The sequence below is a fragment of the Amblyraja radiata genome, chromosome 31, assembly GCF_010909765.2.
Source record: "Amblyraja radiata isolate CabotCenter1 chromosome 31, sAmbRad1.1.pri, whole genome shotgun sequence".
Classification (NCBI taxonomy): Eukaryota; Metazoa; Chordata; class Chondrichthyes; order Rajiformes; family Rajidae; genus Amblyraja; species Amblyraja radiata.
The window spans coordinates 2,428,524-2,455,306 of NC_045986.1; the positions used below are offsets into that span (position 1 = coordinate 2,428,524).

Sequence of the window (26,783 nt, forward strand, 5' to 3'; positions counted from 1 at the left end):
ATTAAAACAAGTAACTGTCTTTGATTTTTTCTGATTTACTATTTATTAATTTTTGTTCAATGCATTGATTTTTTGATGGTACGTCTTCAATTTATTTATCAATGTCTTCAGCTACTTTTGATTATAATTGACACCATGTCATGAGATAAATTCATTCAAAAATTTCAGAATGCATTCTGCTCAAGGAAATGATTAATAAAATCAAGGAATTACCTTTATCAAATCAAATACATTTTATATTGTTTTTCATAGACTGCATTTGATTGACAAACTAGAAGGCTGATATTGTGAAAAGATTAATTGGTGTGGAGATATTTGGAAGTCATCTTAATTGACAAGTTGGCACAACTATGACTGTACTGATTGGCGTGTATGTTTCTGTTCCAGTAACTCTGACTTAATAATCTTCTCTTACTTTCTTGATTTGCAGAGCCATGTACAGTGGGATACAGTCAATCTAGTCTAATTCACCTTGTGGGCCCATCTGACTGCACACTGCACAATTTTCTTCAAGGAGGTATTGTACTGCTCCATCTGTTATTGTTGACAAATAGCCATAGAGTGTTGCACATTGTGGGGAGAATGTAGGAGATACAGTAGATGTTTCTGTTGTACATGTGCAGACAACGAAATGATTCAACCAAAGATCTTACAACATCTTCTTGTTGGGGTATGTTCTCAGCTTGTTAAATTTCAAATTCAATGGGACTTTGTCTCGCAGAACAACCAGTTTAAAGCCTTCAAATTTGTGGTAAAGTTACAGTTTTTAAAATAACATGCTCCCAATATATGAGGGTAATTTTTAATTGTATGTTATGGTAAGGGGCCGTACCTTCTGGGACTGCAGGCTGCAGCATTAGGCAATGTGGTGCAGCATGTTGGGGAATTAACATGGAGATGGCAAGCCCATCCTCACAGATTCAGAGAACAGAATCTTGGAACATTTACCTTGAAGTGACCAAAGATCAGAGCAGTTTCCCCCCTTGCAATAAACTGCTGAAGACAACTAAACCAAGATGATTAAGGTGCATGCATAAACACACAGGATGCTACAAGCTCAAGTCAATCTCAATTGTGTTTATGGGCAGTCGGATTCAATGAAATGCTTTATTAGGATGTAAGACTTAAACTTTCTGACAGGCAGCTGATGTTTTGTGAACTGTTTATCAGGATCTGTAGGTAAGGTTATGGTTGTTATGCTGAAATAACTAAACGTTTGTGAGAGGTTCTGCACATTGTTTGTGTGAAAGATGACGAGATGCTTCACTGAAATTACCAGGAATAGATTTATGAAGACAGACGACCTATTGCAATTTCTACATTTAGAGGGGACATATTGGGCTTTTACCCAGAGTAAGGGAATAAAAATACAGAGGACATAGCTTTAAGGTAAGAAGGGAAAGGTTTAATAGGAACCTGAGGGGCAACTTTTTCACACAGACGGTGGTGAGTATATGGAACGAACTGCCAGAGAAGCTAGTTGAGCCACGTACTATAATAACATTTAAAATACATTTGGACAGGCACATGGATGGGAAATGTTTAGAGGTGTATGGACCAAATGCAAGCAGGTGGGATTAATACAGATGGGGCATCTTGGTCAGCATGGGCAAGTTGGGCCTAATGGCCTGTTTCCATGCTGTATGGCCCGCTATGACATATTTGTGTCCTTTTAATTCCCACCGCTGTATGGAGTCTTATATCTTCCCCTTTGAAGAAGAATAGAAAGATATGATTGTTAATCATTGGATAGCATCGTGTACTTCTGATGTGACCATTAGATTGCTGCTCTGGGTACTTGTCATCACTATTGACAGAATTGTGTTGCTGACGTTGTTGATTAAATCAATAGGAGGATAATAACCAATACATAATTTGGAATAACGCAATATTATATGGATAACACTTCTTTCACAAACATTATGTGATGCTGGAACTTGCGATTTTATTGCATGGCTGAAAAACATCCACACGGTAAAGATTTAACAGGGAAAAAAAATCATTAAAATGGTAAGAACCTTTTGTTAAAATAAATCTCCAATTTTCTACGGGAAGATATGAGCTTCAGGAGAATTCTGCCCAACATAAAACTGCTATCAATTTGATTATTAAAAAAGAGACCCTTAATTCAGAGCTTCAATACCCCTAAAGAGATATTGACTGGGGACGTTGCTTTGCCGTCCATTAACAAAGGGTTAATGATGTCCCAAAGGCTCTCAGGCAGGTCTGACATTATGTTCTTCCAATAGAACAGCTCTGGAACACAAGGCAATGCTTCGAGGCATTAATCTCACTGCTGCGGTCGAACATAGTGAGAGAGGCTTGACATGAGGGATTTCATGTCAGGAACAAATAAATCAAAATTGGCAAGGGTGACATATTCTATGATGTGTAAAGTACATCCCCAGATTTTTCCTTTAAATTCGAAGCATTACTTTCGATATTTTATTGATGCTGCAATTGTCAGTGCTTCTGTAAACGTTCCTCTCTGTTATCCTAAATGAACCCCTTCATCCTTATTGTGCTGGAAAGAAGAACCAATGCATTATTTCCTACTCACACTGTGTTTTATTCGTTTTGGAGAGCGATCTTCATTTGTGTCATGTGATGTTTAATTACGTTTTCGAATTGTTTTATTTCCACATGTAAGTGTCCCTTTAATTTGTAGAAAGGCGCTTACATATAAATTAATTAAACCCTCCAGCTAGAGGCTAACCTCTAAGTCGTCCTTGACCAGACCATCGGCTTTAATTCCCGTGATCATTTATGCATCTCTAGGCATTGTGAGTAGTATGGGTGTTAGTGGTTATGGGGAGAAGGCAGGAGAATGGGGTTGAGAGGGAAAGATAGATCAACCATGATGGAATGGCGGAGTAGACTTGAACGGCCTAATTCTGCACCTTGAACTTATGAACTTATGAATATGGACTTGCAATCAAGCAAAATCACAGTTTAGAAAAATGCTTAGGTTTATTGTCACATGTACTGTGGACAGTGAAAGGCTTTGTTTTGTACGCTATCTAATAAGATCAGATATACCATACATAGATATAATCAGTTCAAACTCAAGTGCAATAGATAGAACAAAGGGGATGATAAAGAGTGCAGAATATAGACAATTAATATATAGAAATCCCTGTTTCAGTAGTCTGGTGATTTGTTCAACCGTTCATGCCTAGAGTTTGACATTTCCTCAACTCCTCATGCAGCAGAAATAATAAGCGTATTAAGAACCACAGGGCGGGAGTCTTCCTCCACCACAGTACTCCCCTCCCCCCTGGAGGATTCCCGTTCCTCCCCCTTCCGCTCCTCCCTAGAGAGATTCCTCTATTTCTTTATCGAGGGGGTGGAGCTGACAGACTCTGGGGTCACCTGAGCAACCTTCGTCTGTGGCACTCCCGCCCGATCCCCACCGCCCCCGGCTGGATTATGGGGCTTGCAGACTCCCTAACGGAGGTGACGGGATGGGTGGAACGTTCTTGTCTCCGGGTGTTTTGTTCCCCATGTGTTTCATCTTCTTTGCCACCTTGTCCCCCTTCCTTTGACTCTTCCCACCCCCACTCACGCTCTGCGCAACCCCAGGGTTCCCTGACTCAACTACAAGGGGGGTGGGAGCGGGAGGGGGAGGGTTAGTGGCACCGGAGGCGAATATGCCCCACTTCCTTACAGGCATGGGCGCTCCGGTCCAGTTGACGGTGAAGTCACGCCCCCTGCTGGACACAGAAGTCACACCCCATGCTGGACAAGACCACCCATTGCGCCAAGGGACAACCCACTGAGATCCCTTTACTCACGGCAGCAGTCACCCCCTCAACAGACTCGAGGAAGAACACGGCCTTCTCAAACATCCTGCCCATGTACAGGACCTCTGCGGGCTTGGTCGCCATGGCCACGGCAGCCGCGTAGTCCTCCAGGTACATCTGGGGGGGGCAAGTAGCACCTTATTCCATGCTCGAAAGGCAGGTTCCTCATGGAGAACCGGGCCCCAAGAGGAGCAGCTGAAGCAACCACCTTTACATAGCTGCTGGATGGCCCCGCTCCTCCAGAACACTGACCCGGCATGGTATCCAGAGCTACAATTTAAAACAGCACTTCAACACACTGACACAGACAGTCCAAATGGCACGAGGCCAAGTCCAAAGACAAAAACAAATGGAACAGTTCGAGGGAGGGAGATAATGCGGTGTCGCCTCGAACGTCAATAATGGTGACTCTCCGGAAAAACTGCTGCATCACTAACTCTTCACCAGACTATCTCGGCTCTCCTGCGTTCCATGGTGAGCTGCTGACCTTCGCAGGCAATGCCAGTTGTTCCTCGCCGCTCCTACAGCAACGAAAGGGACTTGCCTGCAGTCTTGTTGTTGGAAGCCTCTTATCTCCCTCGGCCTTACCGAGGCTTAGTCGTCAGCTCCAGGTTTGAAGGCCGCAGAAGAAGTTCGAGACGGTGCAGGTGCATAAAACCTCCCACACCACAGGAAAACCAGACCGGGTTGGTCAGCACCATCGAGGCAGTTGTAAAAGTCCAGGAAGATTTTTCTCTCCTTTTTTTGGGTCGCAAACAGTTTCCTGGCAGGTTGCCAGCCACAGTTGTGGGAGCTGAGCAGTCTGCTGATAAAACTGCTCTCAGTCCCAAAACACAAACTTTTAAAACAAGTCTCTGCATGGTCACAGCGATACACAAAGATAAAGGAATCCTCCAAATTCCATAAAGATGACAAAATACAGCAGTTCTTGTGTGTGGATGGGAGCTCCGCAACACCACACCTTGCGTAACCAGCTTGGAGGAGATGATGGTATTGAACGCCGAGCTGTGGTCTTTTAACACAAGCCTGACGTATGTGTTTTTATTGTCCAAGTAGTCCAGTGCAGTGAAGAGGTAGTGAGATCGCACCCTCCGTTGACCTGTTGTGGCGGGTTGCATTGGGTTGAGGTTCTCGTTGAGGTAGCAGTTGATATGCGCCATAACCAAAGCACTCAAGCGCTTCATCACCACGGACGTTAGCCATTGAGGCACGTCACCTTACTGTTATTGATGCTCTCTTAAAGTAGATGGGAACCTCAGACCACAGTAATGAGAGGTTGAAGATATCCTCAAAAACTCCAGTCAGTTGGTCTGCACAGGTTTTGAGAACACAACCGGATATACCATCAGGTTCAGTCGCTTTCCGAGTTTTCAACCCCCCTGAAGGATTGTCTGACATTGGCTTCTATGACTATAATACTATAATCAAGGCATATGGAGGCTCAGGAAGGCACATCAGTGTTCTCCCTATCAAAGTGTAAGTGGAGCGAATTGAGCTCGTCAGGGAGTGATGCGTTGCTGTCGCTTGAGCTGCCCCCTGATTTTGCCTTAGTGGAAGTGATGGCATTCAAGCCCTGCCACCGTTGCTGAACATCCGCATCATCCTCCAGCTTAGAGCGAAAGTCCCTTTTGGCCTTTTTGATGGCCCTGTCAAGGTCATATCTGGACTTCTTATATACCTCCGCCGGGCTTGAATGCCTGGGATCTGGTCCTGAGAAGAATGCTGATCTGAGAATGGAATGGAATGAGAATGGAAAGAAGATTGGATTGTACTCGGAATGTACAACATGTTTGTCTAAATCTGGCCAATTACAAAATGCTGAGTAAATGGCCAAAATATTTTGGATGTATCTTCTATAACCATATAATAACCATATAACAATTACAGCACGGAAACAGGCCATCTCGGCCCTACAAGTCCGTGCCGAACAATTATTTTCCTTTAGTCCCACCTGCCTGCACTCATACCATAACCCTCCATTCCCTTCTCATCCATATGCCTATCCAATTTATTTTTAAATGATACCAACGAACCTGCCTCCACCACTTCCACTGGAAGCTCATTCCACACCGCTACCACTCTCTGAGTAAAGAAGTTCCCCCTCATGGTACCCCTAAACTTCTGTCCCTTAATTCTGAAGTCATGTCCTCTTGTTTGAATCTTCCCTATTCTCAAAGGGAAAAGCTTGTCCACATCATCTCTGTCTATCCCTCTCATCATTTTAAAGACCTCTATCAAGTCCCCCCTTAACCTTCTGCGCTCCAGAGAATAAAGACCTAACTTATTCAACCTTTCTCTGTAACTTAGTTGTTGAAACCCAGGCAACATTCTAGTAAATCTCCTCTGTACTCTCTCTATTTTGTTGACATCCTTCCTATAATTGGGCGACCAAAATTGTACACCATACTCCAGATTTGGTCTCACCAATGCCTTGTACAATTTTAACAATATCTTCTATATTACCACTATAAATTATTGAACACAACATTTTGACTCCCAAGATCTAGCATTGCTATAATCACACAGATGGCATTAACATAATTTAGAGTCCCAGAGTCATACAGTGTGGTAATAGGCCCAACTTACCCACGCCGACCAACATGTCCCATCTACGTTAGTCCCACTTGGCACATATCCCTATAAACCTGTCCTATCCACGTACTGAAGGTAGACACAAAATGCTGGAGTAACTCAGCAGGTCAGGCAGCATCTCTGGAGAGAAGGAATGCGTGAAGTTTCGGATTGAGACCCTTCTTCAGACTGAAGAAGGTCCTATCCACATACTTGTCTGATTGCTTCTTAAACGTTGCGATAGTCCCTGCGTCAATTACCTCCTCTGGTAAGCTCCTTCTATACACCCTTTCCGTGTAAAAGTTACCCCTCAGATTCCTATAAAATCTTTCCCCCTTCACCATAAACCTATATCCTCTGTCTGGGCAAGGGACTCTGTGCGTCCACCCGATGTATTCCTCTCATGATCTTATACATCTTTATAATATCACTCCTCATCTTTCATAATCATAATAGTAATTTATTAGCCAAGTATGTTTTGCAATTTAATTTGATTTGCCATACAGTCATACCAATAAAGAGGAACAAGACACTCAAATAAATGTTTAACATGAACACCCACCACAGCGACTCCCCCACAATCCTCACTGTGATGGAAGGCAACATGGAGACTGCAATCTTTCTATTGTCTGCTTGCATCCTTCTTCCCATTTCCAAGTGACGTTCCCACCAAAGTCATGAATCAAGAATGAACTGAAATGAGGGCAGAAGATAGGGTGGCGCAGTGGTAAAGTTGCTGCCTTACAGTGCCAGAGACCCGGGTTGGATCCCGACTACGGGTGCTGTCTGTATGGAGTTTGTACGCTCTTCCCGTGACCATGTGGCTTTTCTCTGAGATCTTCGGTTTCCTTCCACATTCAAAAGACGTACTGGTTTGTAGGTTAATTGGCTTGGTACAAATGTAAAATTGTCCCTAGTGTGTGTAGGGCAATGTTAGTGTGCAGGGATCACTGGTCGGTGCGTACTTGGTGGGCTGAAGGGCCTGTTTCCGTGCTGTGTCTCTAAACTAAACTAAATTAAAGATAAGGGTAGGCGTATGGATGCCAAGATTATGGTTGGGAGACTGCCTTATCCCACTGTGTTTACATAGTACAACGGCTTAGTGCCTAATGCTTAACCAACCTTTGCAGAGCGATCAGGCCCGGGGTTAGGTGTGTGGCCTGCCGCGAGGTTGCTGATCACAGCCAGCACCGCAGGTGGCCGATGGGTGAGAGCGGTGAGGAGCAGCAAAGATAACCAGCCCTGATCCCTCTCCTGCTGTTGCTGCCAAGAAGCTCCTGTAAATTTCATCCAGCTGAAATGGGCTGAAGTGTTTAGCAAACCTTTCTTGTTTGCTTCATAAATATTTTTTTACTGTTGCGAGTATGTCATTCTGATAAATCTATCATGGCTATTGCAGGATTGCCCCAGTAACAAAGATATTATCTGTTTGACAGATAATACAACCTAGTTTTTCCTGTTCTTTTGTTTCAACGCTGGCTTCAACCCATTTAAAATAAATGGAAGATAGACACAAAAAGCTGGAGTAACAGCGGGACAGGCAGCATCTCTGGAGAGAAGGAATGGGTGACGTTTCAGGTCAAATAAATGGAGGCTGACTAGTTTAAAAATAAAATCATCCTCTCGTGTAAAGATGACGCACTATTCATCATTTCTGTCATTTCTTTATTTCCATTTACAATATAATGTATTATATTACCTGTTTACTTATAATATACTACTTGTTTTCACTGAACCACATTGCTGCCAACCAGTTTAAAATAATTACAAACATTTTTGTATCGATCTTGACTTCCTTTGTAAGTTTCTTTTCATATTTATTTCACCAGTTGCTTGTATATGTAAGTGTTCTATTATGTAGAAACAAAGAACTGCGGATGGCGGTTTACAAAATATAATTTGTTCTAAATAAAAACTAAAAGATTCTATTTTCTATCTTCTATCTATACTTCTATCTATTACTAAAACTCTCAACTTGTCCTCTTCTGGTTTGATTTGTTTTTTAATTTGCGCTAAAACGATCCCCCTTAGCGTTATGATTTTTGCCACTTTACTCGCCATTCTCGTCTGCTGCAAGTCAAATAAGTTTTGTTCCAATCAGTGAAATAGTACAAAAGTTATGAAGGTTTAAAAATCGTAATCCCCCTCCCACTGCCCCTTCCGGCACCCGCTGTCAATCACGGCGGCGAGGAGACTAAAAAACTGAAGGAGCGGAGTGTGTTGAGCAGCGTGCGGGCAGAGAGCAGCATGTGGGCTGCTTCTGCGGCGAACAGCCCAACCAGCCGGAAGCTCATGAGTTGAACCATAAGCCTCTGAGTGAAGCTGGAGTGGCACCGGGAGCTCCTGCATGAGGCCGAAAGCTGAAGGTGCAGGGTGAGCAGAGTGCGGGGTGAGCAGAGTGGGAGCTGCGTCTGCTGTGACCACCACTTCCCCACACACACCCTTTCCCCACACCCCACTTCCCCACGCCCCCTATCCCAACCTGCCCTCCCCCACACCCCCTCTCCCATGCCTCCTCCCCCACACGACCCTCCCCTCCCCCACACCCCCCTCCCCCACACGCCGTCCCCTCCCCCAAACGCCCTCCCCTCCCACACACTCCCTCCCCCACCTCCCTCTCCCCATACCCCTCCTCCCCCACACCCACTCCCTCTCCCCTCCCCCACCTCCCTCCTCCCCCACACCCCAGCCCCCACACCCCCCCCCCCGCCCCCACAGGCCTCCCATGTGACTGGGACCCAATGGGTCCCACTCAGTCCAGTCACTTCCTTAAAAACAGATCCCAGCACATTCTTGACAACTGATGTCAGGCTAATTGAACGTTGCCTATTTCCTTCTCTCCATAGATGCTGCTGCACCCACTGAGTTTCTCCAGCACTTTTGTCTACCTTCGATTTTCCAGCATCTGCAGTTCCTTCTTAAACTCTATAAAACTAGTGTGAATGGGTTGATCGATGGACGGCCTGGACCTGTTTCCATGCTGTATCACTAAACTAAACTAAACTAAACTAAACTAAACTAAACTAAATTACATCAATAGGTTACTGCTCAGTAAATGGATCAGGGGATATGGGAATCGGGTGGGAAATAAGCTTTAAGATGCTGTCAGCAGTCCAGGTTGTCTATTACTGTATATTTAGAATCCAACTATTCCTTTTGAATAGACATTGTTTTTGGATTTTTTTTTCTTTCCATTGATTGCATTAATGGTATTGATCACCCCGAAACCATGGCTATTATTGGTCTTTGCAGGGGAAAGATTGAGTGAGTGATGGAATAGTAAGATTAAACGAGAACTTACCAGTTCGAAGTTTGATCGTTATTTTATGAGGAGTACGTTGGGGAATACGTGAAGAACCCCACCAGGACGCATGCGTGTCATTCTTCAAAGCAGCGGTGTGAAATCACAGATAACTGTAATGACTGAACATAGTAAGATTAGAGAAGAAATACCAGTTGAGTATATGATCATGGGTGGGAGCGGAGGGCACGTATTCCCTCAACGTACTCCTCATAAAATAACGATCAAACTTCGAACTGGTAAGTTCTCGTTTAATCTTACTATTTTACTTCGGAGTCACGTGAGTGACTACGTGAAGATTTCAAAGCTCTGTGATTTCATGCCGTGGAAACGAGTCCATGCATCACATCTGCCTTAATGACTGTGGGAGGAATTGTGTCAACATAATTTAGACATGAATCCGACATTGAAATCCATGAAAAATGTATTAACACCAAATTATAGCCCCTATTTATGGGGTAAATTAAATTACAGAACTTAAAATTGTTTCTGCAAACGTTCCAGGTTTAATGACTGGTTTATGATAAAATAGTTGGAATGTTTTTTCCCCTGACCATCCTGCTGTCTTGAGGATTTGGTCCATTGGTACATCCAACTGCATAGCTGCCGATGTAGCTGCAGCCCTGGTGGAATGAGATTTTAAAATATTAGTATCCACCCCAGCCTGTGTTAGAACCTGTTTCAGCCATCTTGAGATGGTCTGGACCGTCACTTTTTTGTGTGGTTGCTTGTGGCTGATTAAAAGTGCCTTCTCATTGCCTCTGATGATTTTCGTGTTCTCCATGTATAACAACAAATGTCTTACTATACAGAGACGATCATCTATTGGGTAAGACCAAAATTCTATATTGAGGCCTGCTGATCCCTGTCTGTTCTGCTTAACTAATTCATAAATATGAAACGTAATATTTCCAGATGAAGAAGACATGTTGTCCAGTCTTAATTTATGTAACGACTGTACCCTTGGTGCCGTGACCAAAGCCATTAGCATGCCTGTTTTCAGTGTCAGTCTATGTAGGGACAGAGCTGTTGCTGGAGACCAATTCCTTAGCATCATCAGGACAATACTCACATCCCATATTTGAGAGTACCTGGTTCTTGGGGGATTGGTATTAAAAATTCCCCTCATAAGTTTTGTTACCAGGGGGTGAGTCCCAACAGAATGACGCTCTGTTCCTTGCCATAGATAAGTTGATAGGGCACATCTGGCGCAGTTGATGGCTCTATAACTGAGCCCCTCATCATAATGGAGGCCTGCCAGGAATTCCAGAACAGACGGGATGTTCATTGATCTGTAGGTGATGCTGTTTCTGTGACAATACATCTCCCATTTCCTGATATAGACCAGATACTGTTTTTTGGTGGACTGTCTGTTGGCCGCCGAAATAATGTTCACTGTTCGGTCCGTCAGTCCCAGCTGTAGTAGAGGTATTTTTAGACTCTACAAATTAATAAATTCATATAGTTATGACATGGGTGGCTATCCCTTGTTACGGGATGAACCAATAAATCTGGTCTATTCGGGATGGTGATACATGGTTCTAATACCATGTTGAGTATCACAGGGAACCATGGTTAAGTAGGCCAATCGGGTACTACCAAAATACCAGACGCAGAGACTTGCTGTATTTTCCTTAATACCCGACTGATGAGGCAGAAAGGAGGGAATGCATAAATAAACAATTTCCCCCAATGCAGCGAAAATGCATCTGTCGCCGCTGCCCCAGGGTCTGGTTCCCACGAAACATAGTTTGATAACTGGTGATTAAGTCTGGATGCGAATAGATCGATATCTGGTGTTCCATACCGTGCTGTAATATCAGCAAATACTTTTTTATTCAACATCCATTCGGTGTTTTCATTAAATTTGCGTGACCTGGTGTCTGCCATTAAATTTAGTTTACCTGGTAGGTAAGTAGCTGATATCCAAATATGTCTCTGGATACACCATTGCCAAATTGTATTAGCCAGATTGTCACATGATGTCGATTTGTTTCCACCCATGTGGTTGATATATGCTACCACGGTGGTATTGTCAATCTGTAGTCTAACATGCTGGTGATATAACCCAGAACGATATGACTTTAGGCCATGGAATGCACCCAACATTTCCAGGTAGTTTATGCCCAGTGTTTGTAATAATGATGCCTCCTGTGCAGTCCATCTACCTCCACAGCTGGAGATGGAATTGGTGGCACCCCAACCAAGTGCACCATAGAAGGGTTGCTGATAATGATTGGATTGAAAGCCGAATGTTATCTTTCCACCATTTTAGTTCCATTATAGCTTTGATTGGTAGCTTCATTGGTCTGTCAAAATGACCAGCATTAATTTTGAGTGCTCGTATTTTTGCTCTCTGTAAATTTTGGTAATGTAAAGGTCCGAATTGTTTGGCTGGAAAAGCAGCCACCATTTTGCCAATTACTTTTGCTACCAATCTGATGGACGGTTTACTGATGTCAATGAGGTTATTGCAAGCCTCTATTAAGTCTATAGCCTTTCCCTTTGGCAAAGTCACCGACATGTGAACTGAGTCAATGGTGAACCCCAAATAGTCCACAGTAGTGGAAGGCGTTAATTTAGATTTAACTGGATGGATAATAAACCCCAGTTTTTCAAATAACTGTTTTGTGGCTGTTACGGTTTGTTTGGCCAATTCCAAAGTTTTGCCCACAATAAGTATGTCATCTAGATATGCCATGACCATGTGTTTTCGTTTCCGTAGAAACGCTAGGGCTGGTTTCAAAATTTTGTGAACAGCCTGGGGGCTGATGTTATGCCATTTGGCAGCGCTCTATACTGCCACTGCTGTCCCATCCAGTTGAATTTTAAGTAACATCTGTGGTCACCTCGTATAGGCACTGAATAGTAAGCATCTTTTAAATCGATGCTTGCCATGAAGTAACCTTTGGAAATCAATTGTTTTGCAGTAACAAAGGTTTCCATTTTTAAATGAATATATTGTACAAATGTATTCAATTTGGTCAAATCTATGATGATGCGACAACCACCATCTTTTTTGTTTTTGGTAAAGATATTGGACACGAATTCTAGCGATTCGTGTTGGTATTTTTCAATTACCGCTTTTGCGTAAAGCCGTTCCAGTTCAGCATGCGCTTCTGATTTTTCTTTACCTGAAAGTAGGAACATTCGGTTCGGTACATGCTGAACTGGAGGGCTGTATTTGTGTATAAATTCTATGGTATATCCCTGGATACTGCTTAAAATATAAGTCTCGGTAGTTAACATACTCCATGCATCCAGATAAGTGTAATCTCCCCCCAACCTCCATGCTCCCTGCAATTTGTAGGGAACCAGACCCACCTACCTCCATAGTTACCAGTGGCAGGTTTACTTCTTTTTGTAAATCCTTCGTTGATGTTGAGGCGCCGGTGTCTGGGTTTGTGGTTGGGTTGGTGTTGGAGGTTTGCGTATTTTCCAAAAAGGCCGGCCTGGGCCATGGCCTAAAAAAAACTCATGTTCGGTCTACCGGACCTTTGAGCTTTCACCAGTTTGTCTTGTTCTATTGGTGGGTGCGTAAGGGTGCTGTTTATGGCCGTAGTAGGTTTTTGATGAAGTCGCTTTTATGAGCCCCAGGGTTTTTGCCTCCTCATCGAGCTCCTTGACTTGCTTCGATAGGTTACCTCCAAATAGTAAAATTGGTGGCTTTACGTTTCCAGGTTTGCACAGACCTGCGAATTTTGGGTTTAGAGCAGGTCGGATGGCACTCTTCCTGATGCTGTTTATTTCATATTGTGTGTTGCAAAGCAGTGCCAGCGCATCCTGTTGGTCCTGCGACATGTCATTCTCATCTACTGTGCGGGCGAAAGCTGTTATTCCCGCTGTTAGGAGCTTTAGTATCTTTTGGAGTTTGACATCCATGCCTCTAACTCCTACTCCGATATGTTTCCATATGCAATTATTTACAACAGGAACATTCAGGGATATACAGTTACCAAGTGTCCAATACAGCCTGTTCCTGTAGCTGGTTAAAGGACATATAATCTATACTGGCAGCTAGTTTTTGTTCCAGGTTTTGGCCAGTCTAGTCTGGCTGTATGAAGTTGGACATCATGTCCAGTAGATTTTCACGCTCCTGCACCCTTTGCACGCTTGATTTCTCTTCTGCAAACCCCTCTTCAGGATCAGCCCAGAACTGACCTGACGAGGGAGATGCACTGTGCAGCCCTACAAGAGGTGCTGCTGTGGGTTTAACATAGTGCCCACAGTGACTAGACTCCATCGCCTGTCACGTTGGAGCAACTGCTCCACACACCGCTCCATCCGGCTCCAGCGCTCACGGTCGCTGGCCGCTCGCGGCTGCTCTAAGTCGGACTCATCTGAGTCAACGACTTTGTTGGTTTTTTGTTTTGCCTTACCGCCCAGCCGCGGAGTGGATCTGGCCGGTGCGGAGGCGAAGTCGGGCACAGCTGTTCCCATTATGGGTGATTCATGTGCCGCTGGCCGCTGCTGGCTGCCCGCAACTCCGCGGTCCTCCCCCGCCAGCTTTGTCGCAGCCCTCGTTGTTTTCTTGGGCTTGTCCATTGACTCCCCACCTGTAAATCAGTATGGGAACAACACAAAAGACCGCAGAGTATCTCATACCTGCAGGTTCCGGCTTTTAAAACTGCCACTGCGGGGGAACGTCGTTCCACCCCGCCTGACTGTTTCGCAATGCGTGTGGCGATATGACACGCATGCGTCCTGGCGGGGTTTTTCACGTAGTCAATCACGTGACTCCGAAGTAAAATATATATTTTGATTGAATGTTTAACTCAGAAGCAGAAATGTTTTGAGGAAAGGTCATTGACCTGAAACGTTTCTGTGTCTACAGACAGTCCCCGACCCACTGCGCATTGCCAGTATTGTGCACTTAAAAAAAAATTATAACAAAAATGATCAAGTAGAATTTGAAAGAAAAATGTTTTGTTTTGTCTCACACAAAGGTTTGAAGATACAAATTGCAATGTGATTACCCAGTCAATGACAATGCCAATTGACCTTGGGCATGGAAAATAATATTAACAAGGAAAGATATCATGAGATAATGGGGAATTAATAGGGAACCTTTAATAAGAGCTTTTTTGGCAATTACTCATTGTCTTAATAACAAATAATATTTTAATTTAGTCTAGTTTAGAGATACACCATGGATACAGGTCCTTCGGCCCACCGAGCCCATGTCAACCATCAATCACCCTTTGATACTGGTTCTGTTATCATCCACTCCCTGCACATGAGGGGCAATTTTTATAAAGCCCAATTAACCTATGAACCCACAGGTCTTTGGATGTGGGTGGAAACTGGAGCACCCGGAAGAAACGCACGCCGTCACAGGGAGCAGGTGCAAACTCCACACAGACAGCACCTGAGGTGCCCGGGTCCCTGTTGCTGTGAGGCTGTAACTCTACCCATTATGCCACTGTGCCACACTAGAATATTGATGATTCGATAATGATACAGAGCAGCGTGGAATGCACTTGATGTCTCTTTACTTTAGAGATACAGCATGGAAACAGGCCCTTCGGTGCACCGAGTCCATGCCGACCTCGTACGCTAGCACTATCCTACACATTAGGGACAATTTACAATTTCTACCAAAACCAATTACCCTACAAACCTGTACGTCTTTGGAGTGTGGGAGGAAACGCAGCTCCCGAGAAAACCCACCCAGTCACAGGGAGAACGTATAAATTCCGTTCAGACAGCACCCGTAGTCAGGATCGAACCTGGGACTCTGGCGGTGTAAGGCAGCCACTGTGCCGCTCCTCAATCAGCTCAGTAATGTTTAATGTTTATTCCCCGCGGCGATCCTCTGCCGAGGTGAATGGTTGTGTTTACTCTGGGTTCTTTTACCAGTAGTACGGCTGTCCAGCACAGATTGTTAGTCGCTGGACGCTCAGCCTGACTATTCTCAAGATAAGCACAAAAATCTGGAGTAACTCAGCCGGTCAGACAGCATCTCTGGAGAAACGGAATGTGACCTATCGGGTCGAGACCCTTCTTCAGACTACGTCACCTATTCCTTTTCTCCAGAGATGCTGTCTGACCCGCTGAGTTACTCCAGCTTTTTATGTTTATATTCGGTTTAGAACAACATCTGCAGTCCCTTCCTACACATTTTGCCTGACTATTCTCCATCCACACAGGGCACAAACTGAGCTGCTCAAGCATGTTAGTAATCGCTGGAGAGTGAATACTGTGGAGGTCTGACAGCAACAGAGCTTCAGCGTAACATTTGATTTCTTGTTCAAGTGCAGTTGATGAGACAGCCTGTGACAGACTCCTGCTGTGTGTGTGGAGACCCTTTATCTAGGAAACCTTGACATGTCTGTTCTACTTTCAGAAACTGTTGGACCTCAAGTCTATCTATAGAATCTAATTGTTTATGTATTCCTGATGCCAAAATTAGGGTCATAAGGTAGTCATGAATAAATCCAAATTCTTTATCCGTGGAGTGGGTAAAATATGAATCTCACCACTCACAAAATAGTTGGGGCAGGCCATGTTTTTAGCCTGCCTGTAGCTACATTCCTGAAACATACACTTTATTCCACGTTCAGTCCTGGGCAGAGGAAAAGATTCAATGATGTTTTCAAATGGGCGGCATGGTGGCGCAGTGATAGAGTTGGTGCCTTACAGTGCCGGAGGATATAGGTTTAAGGTGACGGGGGGAAAGATTTGATAGGAAACTGAGGGGCAATTCTGTGGGTATATGGAACGAACTGCCAGAGGATGTAGTTGTGGGAGGCATTATACCAACATTTGGACAGGGTACGTGGATAGGAGGGCTATGGGTCAAATGTGGGTGATATGCAGATGGGGCATCTTGGGGCAGAGGCAAGTTGGGCCAAAGGGCCTGTTTCCGAGCTGTATGTTTATGATTCTAAAGGAAGAGGTTATTGGTAGACTGAGGAAGAAGCTTGTGCAATATCAAACTTGGCACAGGCGAATGCACGTTGAATAAAATGAATTTTGCGTTGATTTATTTACCTTAATTTCACTTAAATTCAGAAAGAGAATTTCAATCTGTACAGATTTTTGAGCGGTGATTTGCGAGTTCTGTAAGGACTCATTTCCATAACCGGGGTGGCTGTATCATCGGATCACCTGTACTCCTGTTGAGTCAGTCTGAAGAAGGGTTTTGGCCCGAAACGTCACCTATTTCCTTCGCTCCATAGATGCTGCTGCACCCGCTGAGTTTCTCCAGCATTTTTGTGTATCTCCTGTTGGTAAATTCTGATATAATTTGCTAATTCAAGTCACCTGGTTTTGACTTCCATTTTAGTTGTTAAATTTTCCCCATCATGTAAGCTATTTTTTGCAGTGAAGATTTACATTTTGTTGCAGTTTATTTGGACTCCCCAGTGTATCTTTATCTTGTTACTAAGGAGAATTTTGCCTGTTACCATGGAAACCGGTTGACTGCTAAAGAGGATTAAGGCAGCCTGAGGGAACATCTTTTCAACTAAATTCTGATATCTATGAAGTGCCTTGCAGGATTTCATTAAACTTATTTGAAGCCTCCAGGACATTTGAAAGCTATGCCATGTTTTAAAGTAACTTCACAAAATCCTGGGAATACTCAGCAGGTTTGGCAGCCTCTCAGGTGAGGGAAAGAAGCTAATGTTTTGGGTTGATGACCATTAATTGACTTTAACTGTTAACTTTGCTTCCTTCTCTATAGATGCTGCCTAATCCGCTGATTATTTCCAGCACTTCCTGGTTTTATTTCAATGTTGCAGCTTTCGTTGTGTTTTGCTTTCGTAATTGATGGGGCATCTTGACAGAGGTGTAGCCTGGATACAGATAGAGATGGAGGGTTGGAATGGAAGGTTAGAGTGCGGAGGTCTATGGAACTGATGTGCTACAATGCTGAGAATTATATGCTGCACTCTGTATCTTTCCCTTCTACCTAATGTCCTTGAGTTTGAGCTGATTGTATTTAAGTACGGTACATCCAAGATGATTGCAAAACAAAGATTTTCACTTTAGCTTCACACACGTAACAACAATAAACCTAACCCTATCGATGGTGGAAACCGAAGGTAGAAAATAGACACCAGACTGTGGCAGTGCCAGTTGATGTATTTGATTCAAGGAGTCCTGTGAATAAAGTGAATGAGTTGAGGTACCGATAAACAGTTGGAACTATGAAGTATGGATCATTCTGAAGAAGAATCCAGACCTGAAATGTTGATTGTCCATCTCCCTCCACAGATGCTGCCTGACCCGCTGAGTTCCTCCAGCAGCTTTGTGGAAATATGATGTCCAAGTTATTAATGAAAGCTGGTTTAAAGAAATAGCAGGAATGGAGGCTAAACATTCCTGGTTTAGATACAAGATGGAGAAGAGTATAAAATAGGTGAAATAATGGGGAGGAAAAAAAATAATGCTGGAGAAACTCGGCAGATCAGGCAGCAAGTGAATAAGAAAATGGACAGACAATATTTTGGATCGAGACGGTTCTGCAGATGATTAGTACGGGTGTCAGGGGTTATGGGGAGAAGGCAGGAGACTGGGGTTAGAAGGGAGAGATACAGTGCCCTCCATAATGTTTGGGACAAAGATCCATCATTTATTTAAGAAGGAACTGCAGATGCTGGAAAATCGAAGGTACAGAAAAAAGCTGGAGAAACTCAGCGGGTGCAGCAGCATCTATGGAGCGAAGGAAATAGGTAACGTTTCGGGCCGAAACTTTGCCTATTTCCTTCGCTCCATAGATGCTGCTGCACCCGCTGAGTTTCTCCAGCTTTTTTCTGTACCTTCCATCATTTATTTATTTGCCTCTGTGCTCCACAATTTGAGATTTGTAATAGAAAAAAAATCACGTGGTTAAAATGTACATTGTCAGATTTTAATAAAAGGCCATTTTTATACATTTTAGAAATTACAGGAGAGCTTATACATAGTTGCCATTCCAGGGCACCATAATGTTTGGAACACAGCAATGTCATGTAAATGAAAGTAGTCATGTTTAGTATTTTGTTGCATATTCTTTGCATGCAATGACTGTTTGAAGTCTGCGATTCATGGACATCACCAGTTGCTGGGTGTCTTCTCTGGTGATGCTCTGCCAGGTCTGTATTGCAGCCATCTTTAGCTTATGCTTGTTTTGGGGGCTAGTCCCCTTCAATTTTCTCTTCAGCATATAAAAGGAATGCTCAATTGGGTTCAGATCAGGTGATTGACTGGACCATATAATAACAATTACAGCACGGAAACAGGCCATCTCGACCCTTCTAGTCCGTGCCAAACACGTATTCTCCCCTAGTCCCATATACCTGCGCTCAGACCATAACCCTCCATTCCTTTCCCGTCCATATAACTATCCAATTTATTTTTAAATGATAAAAACGAACCTGCCTCCACCACCTTCACTGGAAGCTCATTCCACACAGCCACAAGAGTAAAGAAGTTCCCCCTCATGTTACCCCTAAACTTCTGTCCCTTAATTCTCAAGTCATGTCCCCTTGTTTGAATCTTCCCTACTCTCAGTGGGAAAAGCTTATCCACGTCAACTCTGTCTATCCCTCTCATCATTTTAAAGACCTCTATCAAGTCCCCCCTTAACCTTCTGCGCGCCAAAGAATAAAGCCCTAAAGCGGCCTTTTCACGGGGCGAGTTGACGCAAGATGTCACCAGAGTGAAGAGGTCGTGGTCCAGCACGAGTCTCGCACGATATAACGGCAGTAGATAAAGAGTTCCCACGGTACTCGGCATTTCTGCTATTTGTGCGAGTGACTTGTCCGTTTCCCGAGCTTTCCCGTTAAATCTTGAATGAACATCGTGAACTACACGTGACACAAATGATGTAACTTTTTTTTTCACACACTATATATATCCTCCCTTGGTTGAATTGGCTCATTTGGAGACATATTTTACTGTGTATGTGGGAGACACAGATGGACTGAGCACAGTACCTCGGTCTTACTGTGTGTGGGAGAGGGGGAGAAAGAGACGTACACTCACAGAGGCAGAGTCTCTCAGCCTGTGTAAGAGGGAGGGAGAGAGAGAGAGAGGCACACACAAGGTGGATGTGAAATCTCACCTGCCTGTTTCAGTGACAGACACCCGCCGTCAGTAAATGAAGACACCCCCATCTGTCTCCCCCTCCTCTCCCTCGACTCCCCCACCTTTCTCTCCCAACTCCAGTCCCGTCCCGACCCCCTGGGAAACTGAATAGAGCAACAGTCAACTGCTGCCTGTGCGCTGATATGACAATAAAGGCTACTTTACTTTACTGAGTTAAAGAGTTCCCACGGTAGACTGTAAAACTGGGACCCTGGTTCTGGACTCCCCCAACACCGGAACCCTTCTTCAGACAGCCTAATCGGAATTGAGTCTGAAGATGTGTCTCGTCCCGAAACATCAGCTTTTTTTCTCCAGAGATGCTGCTTGACTCGCTGAGTTACTCCAGCTTTTTGTGTCTGTCTTCGGTTTAAACCAGCATGTGCAGTTCACTCCTTACATTGATTGGTAGCGTTCCGGACCCCTGGACCCGAGGACTCCGACCTGTATCTCTCAAAGAAGTTCTTGTGAAAAATTTCTCACGGACCATAAAAATGCGTAACCTTTCAGTAAAGTCCCTTTTAAAGTCCCTTTTAAAGATTATAGTTATTTTCTTGAATCTCATTAACATAACTCATGAATAAGTTGATGTCCATATGCGGATGCAAATCTTTATTTTTATTTATTTTTTAAATTCAATCCCACATAAGATAATTTTTACTCACCTTCTGTTCCCTCTGTCCAGCTTCCGGGTTCACCGTTCGCAGGAGTTCCCACGGTACCCGCAAGAGTTATTACGGATATCGCACTGGCCACTACGTTCATATAATGTTGCAATACTCAAACACAAGTGTACAAGTCAATCTTGGAGAATTTCAAACTTTCTTGAATTTTCTCCCGAGTGACCAAGTTACACGATGACCTGCCGTTAGCGCTACGGTGGTCCACGGTGGTCCACGAATGCCGCACTGTTATCGCACGAGGTTCCCACGATGTTAAACTCCGGTTAACTCTTGCGTCAAGTCGCCCCGTGAAAAGGCCGCTTAACTTGTTCAACCTTTCTCTGTAACTTAGTTGCTGAAACCCAGGCAACATTCTAGTAAATCTCCTCTGTACTCTCTCTATTTTGTTGACATCCTTCCTATAATTAGGCGACCAAAATTGTACCCCATACTCCAGAATTGGCCTCACCAATGCCTTGTACAATTTTAACATTACATCCCAACTTCTATACTCAATGCTCTGATTTATAAAGGCCAGCACACCAAAAGCTTTCTTTACCACCCTATCTACATGAGATTCCACTTTCAGGGAACTGTGCACAGTTATTCCCAGATCCCTCTGTTCACCTGTATTCTTCAATTCCCTACCATTTACCATGTACGTCCTATTTTGATTTGTCCTGCCAAGATGTAGCACCTCACACTTATCAGCATTAAACTCCATCTGCCATCTTCCAGTCCACTCTTCCAACTGGCATAAATCTCTCTGTAGACTTTGAAAACTACTTCATTATCCACAACCCCACCTATCTTAGTATCATCTGCATACTTACTAATCCAATTTACCACACCATCATCCAGATCATTGATGTACATGACAAACAACAGTGGACCCAACACAGATCCCTGTGGCACCCCACTAGTCACTGGCCTCCAACCTGACAAACAACCATCCACCATTACTCTCTGGCATCTCCCATTCAGCCACTGTTGAATCCATCTTGCTACTCCACCATTAATACCCAACCATTGAACCTTCTTAACCAACCTTCCATGAGGAACCTTGTCAAAGGCCTTACTGAAGTCCATATATACAACATCCACTGCTTTACCCTCATCAATTTCCCGAGTAACCTCTTCAAAAAATTCAAGAAGATTAGTCAAACATGACCTTCCAGGCACAAATCCATGTTGACTGTTCCTAATCAGACCCTGTTTATCCAGATGCTTATATATATTATCTCTAAGTATCCTTTCCATTAATTTGCCCACCACTGACGTCAAACTAACAGGTCTATAATTGCTAGGTTTACTCTTAGACCCCTTTTTAAACAATGGAACAACATGCGCAGTACGCCAATCCTCCGGCACTATTCCCGTTTCTAATGACATTTGAAATATTTCTGTCATAGCCCCTGCTATTTCTACACTAACTTCCCTCAATGTCCTAGGGAATATCCTGTCCGGAACTGGAGACTTATCCACTTTTATATTTCTCAAAAGTGTCAGTACTTCCTCTTCTTTGAATCTCATAGTTTCCATAGCAACTCTACTTGTTTCCCTTACCTCACATAATTCAATATCCTTCTCCTTGGTGAATACCGAAGAAAATAAATTGTTCAATATCTCCCCCATCTCTTTTGGCTCTGCAGATAGCTGTCCACTCTGACTCTCTAATGGACCAATTTTATCCCTCGTTATCCTTTTGCTATTAATATAGCTGTAGAAACCCTTTGGGGTTACTTTCACCTTACTTGCCAAAGCAACCTCATATCTTCTTTTAGCTTTTCTAATTTCTTTCTTAAGATTCTTTTTACATTCTTTATACTCCTCAAGCACCTCATTTACTCCATGCTGCCTATCATTATTGTAGATCTCCCTCTTTTTCCGAACCAAGTGTCCAATTTCCCTTGAAAAGCATGGCTCTTTCCGATTTTTACTATTTCCTTTCAACCGAACAGGAACATAAAGATTCTGTACTCTTAAAATGTACTCTTCCACATCTTTCCCATAAAACAAAAAGTCCCAATTTACTCCTTTTAAATCCTTTCGCATCTCCTCAAAGTTAGCCTTTCTCCAATCAAAAATCTCAACCCTAGGTCCAGTTCTGACCCTCTCCATAATTATATTGAAACTAATGGTATTGTGATCACTGGTCCCGAACTGTTCCCCAACGCATACCTCTGCCACCTGACCCGTCTCATTTCCTAACAGGAGGTCCAGCACCGCCCCTTCTCTAGTAGGTACTTCTATGTATTGCTGCAAAAAACTATCCTGCACACATTTTACAAACTCCAACTCATCCAGCCCATTTACAGAATGTGTTTCCCAGTCTATGTGTGGAAAATTGAAATCTCCCACAATCACTACCCTGTGCTTACTACTAATATCTGCAATCTCCTTACATATTTGCACTTCCAATTCTCGCTCCCCATTTGGCGGTCTATAATACACCCCTATAAGTGTTGCTACCCTTTTCCCATTTCTCAGTTCCACCCAAATAGCCTCCCTAGACGAGCCCTCTAATCTATCCTGCCAAAGCACTGCTGTAATATCTTCCCTGATAAGCAATGCAACACCTCCACCTCTTGCCCCTCCAATTCTATCACACCTGAAGCAACGAAATCCTGGAATATTTAGTTTCCAATCACAGCCCTCCTGCAACCATGTTTCACTGATCGCCACAACATCATACTTCCAGGTGTCAATCCAGGCTCTACCTTTCTTACAATGCTCCTAGCATTAAAATATACACATTTAAGAAACCCACCCTCTCTTATTCTCTGTTTATTGTCTTTTTCTTCTCTCTCCCCTACATTTTGGGTCAGAGTGCTACCATTCTCTGCCTCCTGCCTCACACACTGACTGCTAGCTTTCCCAATTTGAGTCCCTCCCCCCAACCATACTAGTTTAAAGTCTCCCCAGTAGCCTTTGCAAATCTCCCCGCCAGGATATTGGTCCCCCTCGAGTTCAAGTGCAACCCGTCCTTTCTGTACAGGTCGCACCTTACCCAAAAGAGGTCCCAATGATCCAGAAACTTGAATCCATACCCACTGCACCAGTCCCTCATCCACTCATTTATCCTCCACCTCGCTCCATTCCTACTCTCACTGTCGCGTGGCACAGGCAGTAATCCTGAGATTGTTACCTTTGCAGTCCTTCTCCTTAACTCTCTACCTAACTCCCTAAATTCTTCTTTCAGGACCTCTTCTCTTTTTTTACCTATGTCGTTGGTACCTATATGTACCACAACTTCAGGCTCCTCTCCCTCCCATTTCAGGATTTTTTGGACCCGTTCAGACACATCCCTGACCCTGGCACCAGGGAGGCAAACTACCATCCGGGTCTCTTGTCTGCGTCCACCGAATCGCCTATCCGACCCCCTGACTATAGAGTCCCCTATTACAATTGCCCTCCTCTTCTTTTCCTTACCCTTCTGAGCAACAGGACCGGTCTTTATGCCAGATGCCCGGCCGCTGTCGCTGCCCCCAGGTAGGCTGTCTCCCCCACCCTTACTCAAACATGAGTACTTATTTTCAAGGTGTACAGCCACCGGGGTACTCACCAGTCCCTGCCTCTGCCCGTTGCCCTTCCTAACTGACCCAGTTTTCTGTCTCCCGTGGTCTTGGAGTGACCACCTCCCTGTAACTCCTATCTATGACCTCCTCGCTCACCCTGAGCAGACAGAGGTCATCGAGTTGCTATTCCAGGTTCCTAACACGGTCCCTTAGGAGCCCCATCTCGACGCACCTGGCGCAGATGTGGACGTCTGGAGGGCACTCAGACTCCATGACCTCCCACATCTGACATCCAGAACAGTAAACTGCCCTGGGCCTCATTCTCCCCCTTATCCGAATACAATAAAGCCTTACCTGGGATACAAGCCAATCAGCGGCTTCCTCTAGTCCTGTAACGGCTGCTTCCTCTAGTCCATTCGACCAATCAGAGGCTTCCACCAGCCCCCTTAATTTGAAGTGTGATCTGCGAATGGAACGTTGCAGATTTTGGTCGCTCCTCCCTCTGTAACGGCTCCCGGGCCTCTGTTGAGACAAGCCCCGTGATGGTTTTTTTAACTCACCACACGAAGGTCGCACCTCCCTCTGTAACGGCTCCTGGGCCTCTGTTGAGACAAGCCCCGCGATGGGTTTTTTAACTCACCACACGAAGGTCGCTCCTCCCTCTGTAACGGCTCCCGGGCCTCTGTTGAGACAAGCCCCGCGATGGGTTTTTTAACTCACCACATGAAGGTCGCTCCTCCCTCTACCGCTCAAGAATTTACCATTTTTTAGCTTTGAAAAATTCCTTTGTTGCTTTAGCAGTATGTATGGGATCATTGTCTTGCTGTGGAATGAACCGCCGGCCAATGAGTTTTGAGGCATTTATTTGAACATGAACAGCTAGGATGTGTCTATACATTTCAGAATTCATTATGCTACTACCATCAGCAGTTGTATCATTAATGAAGATAAGCGAGCCAGTACCTTCAGCATCCATACATGCCCAGGCCATAACACCCTCACCACCGTGTTTCACAGATGAGGTGGTATGCTTTGGATCTTAGGCAGTTCCTTCTCTCCCCCATACTTTGCTCTTGCCATCACCCTGATATAATTTAATCTTCGTTTCACCAGGGAGCGTAGCGACCGAGGGGTGGGAGGGGGGGCATGTTGGGGTCTGGTGGGGGGGGGGGGGGTCCACTCCAACGGTACAAAGCTTTTGCACTTTTCATCTTGAAATTGTGCATATTGTAGCGAGTCTTTTAACTCACACTTGAATGCAATATTTATGCTTTAAATTGGATTAGCTATGAATTAGGTTAGGCTAAATTACATTCCTAATTACATTCCACAGTAGAGCCAGGCTCTGATCAACAGGTGCAGCACATGAATGATCTTAGTGTATTCATGTATGGAAATCAGATTATAATCAATCACTTGGTCCATGTTGACCAACCTGGGTCTCACTGCACACCTGGTACTACTCCTGACCCTGACTCCAGTTGCATACCTTCTCTCATTCCTGACCCTGAGTCCAGCCTTCCACCTGGCCCCCTATTCTACCCTGATCATAGCTGCTTACCTGCTTAGGTTCCCAGTGCTGAACACTCCCATTGTCCCAGCTTTGACTGCACACCTAGTACTATTCCAGACCTTGACTCTGGATGCGCACTTGGCCTTGCTCATTGCCCCTCTGCACTGACAATATATCTGGCCCACACATAAAGCCCCATATCTGACCTCCTGGACTTAACCTATTACGTTCAAGTCCACAGGTGCTTATCTAATGCGATAATCTTTTTGATTACCTAAATAATGATTTACCTTTCTTGTACATCAGTGGAGCTGCACACTAAATCTCGTTGCACTGACGTGCAATGACAATAAAAGATATATTATTATTATTATTATTATTATGGGGCACTTCACGACCAAATTTAGTATGACAAAATTTGCTCCATCCATTGGCTTCCTTGTTATCTGACATGCTAGTTACTTTGTCAAAGAAGTCATCAATTGGTTGAACACAATTTCTTATCCATGAAATTATACTCACTCAGCTATATAAGTATTGTGTTACCATTTCCTTAATTTTCCTTATAAACTGTCCTGAAGTTATTTTCACCCTAAATATTTTCAGTATTTTGCTGTCTTCCTCTCAGCTGGGACTCCCGAAATGCAGAGTCCAATAACAATATATATTTAAGCAATAATATTCTATTTAATGTGATCTTGAGAGTACATAATATTTTCTGTGGTATTCATAACAGAACAATGATAAAAAAATAAAAGGTACACAAAATTGCTGGGGAAACTCAGCGGGTGCAGCAGCATCTATGGAGCGAAGGAAATAGGCGACGTTTCGGGCCGAAACCCTTCTTCAGACTGATGGGGGGTGTGGGAAAGAAAGAAGGAAAAGGGGAGGAGGAGGAGGAGCCCGAGGGCGGGCGGATGGGAGGGTGGGAGGAGACAGCTAGAGGGTTAAGGAAGGGGAGGAGACAGCAAGGGCTAGCCAAATTGGGAGAATTCTATGTTAATGCCATAAGGACGCAAGGTCCCCAGACGGAATATGAGGTGCTGTTCCTCCAATTTCCGCTGTTGCTCACTCTGGCAATGGAGGAGACCCAGGACAGAGAGGTCGGATTGGGAATGGGAGGGGGAGTTGAAGTGCTGAGCCACCGGGAGGTCAGGTAGGTTATTGCGGACTGAGCGGAGGTGTTCGGCGAAACGATCGCCCAACCTACGCTTGGTCTCACCGATGTAAATCAGCTGACATCTAGAGCAGCGGATGCAGTAGATGAGGTTGAAGGAGATACAGGTGAACCTTTGTCGCACCTGGAACGACTGCTTGGGACCTTGGATGGAGTCGAGGGGGGAG

The 26,783-nt window shown here is 44.3% G+C and overlaps 1 protein-coding gene across 1 annotated transcript in view; it reads left to right on the forward strand.

Annotated features, from left to right (window-relative positions):
• acot7 (acyl-CoA thioesterase 7) overlaps nt 1–26,783 on the forward strand; it is a 228,135-nt gene that overhangs the window by 30,178 nt on the left and 171,174 nt on the right. The window contains exon 5 of the mRNA XM_033048577.1: nt 431–517. Within this exon, the coding sequence (XP_032904468.1) occupies nt 431–517 (87 nt within the window). The remainder of the gene's footprint in view (nt 1–430; nt 518–26,783) is intronic.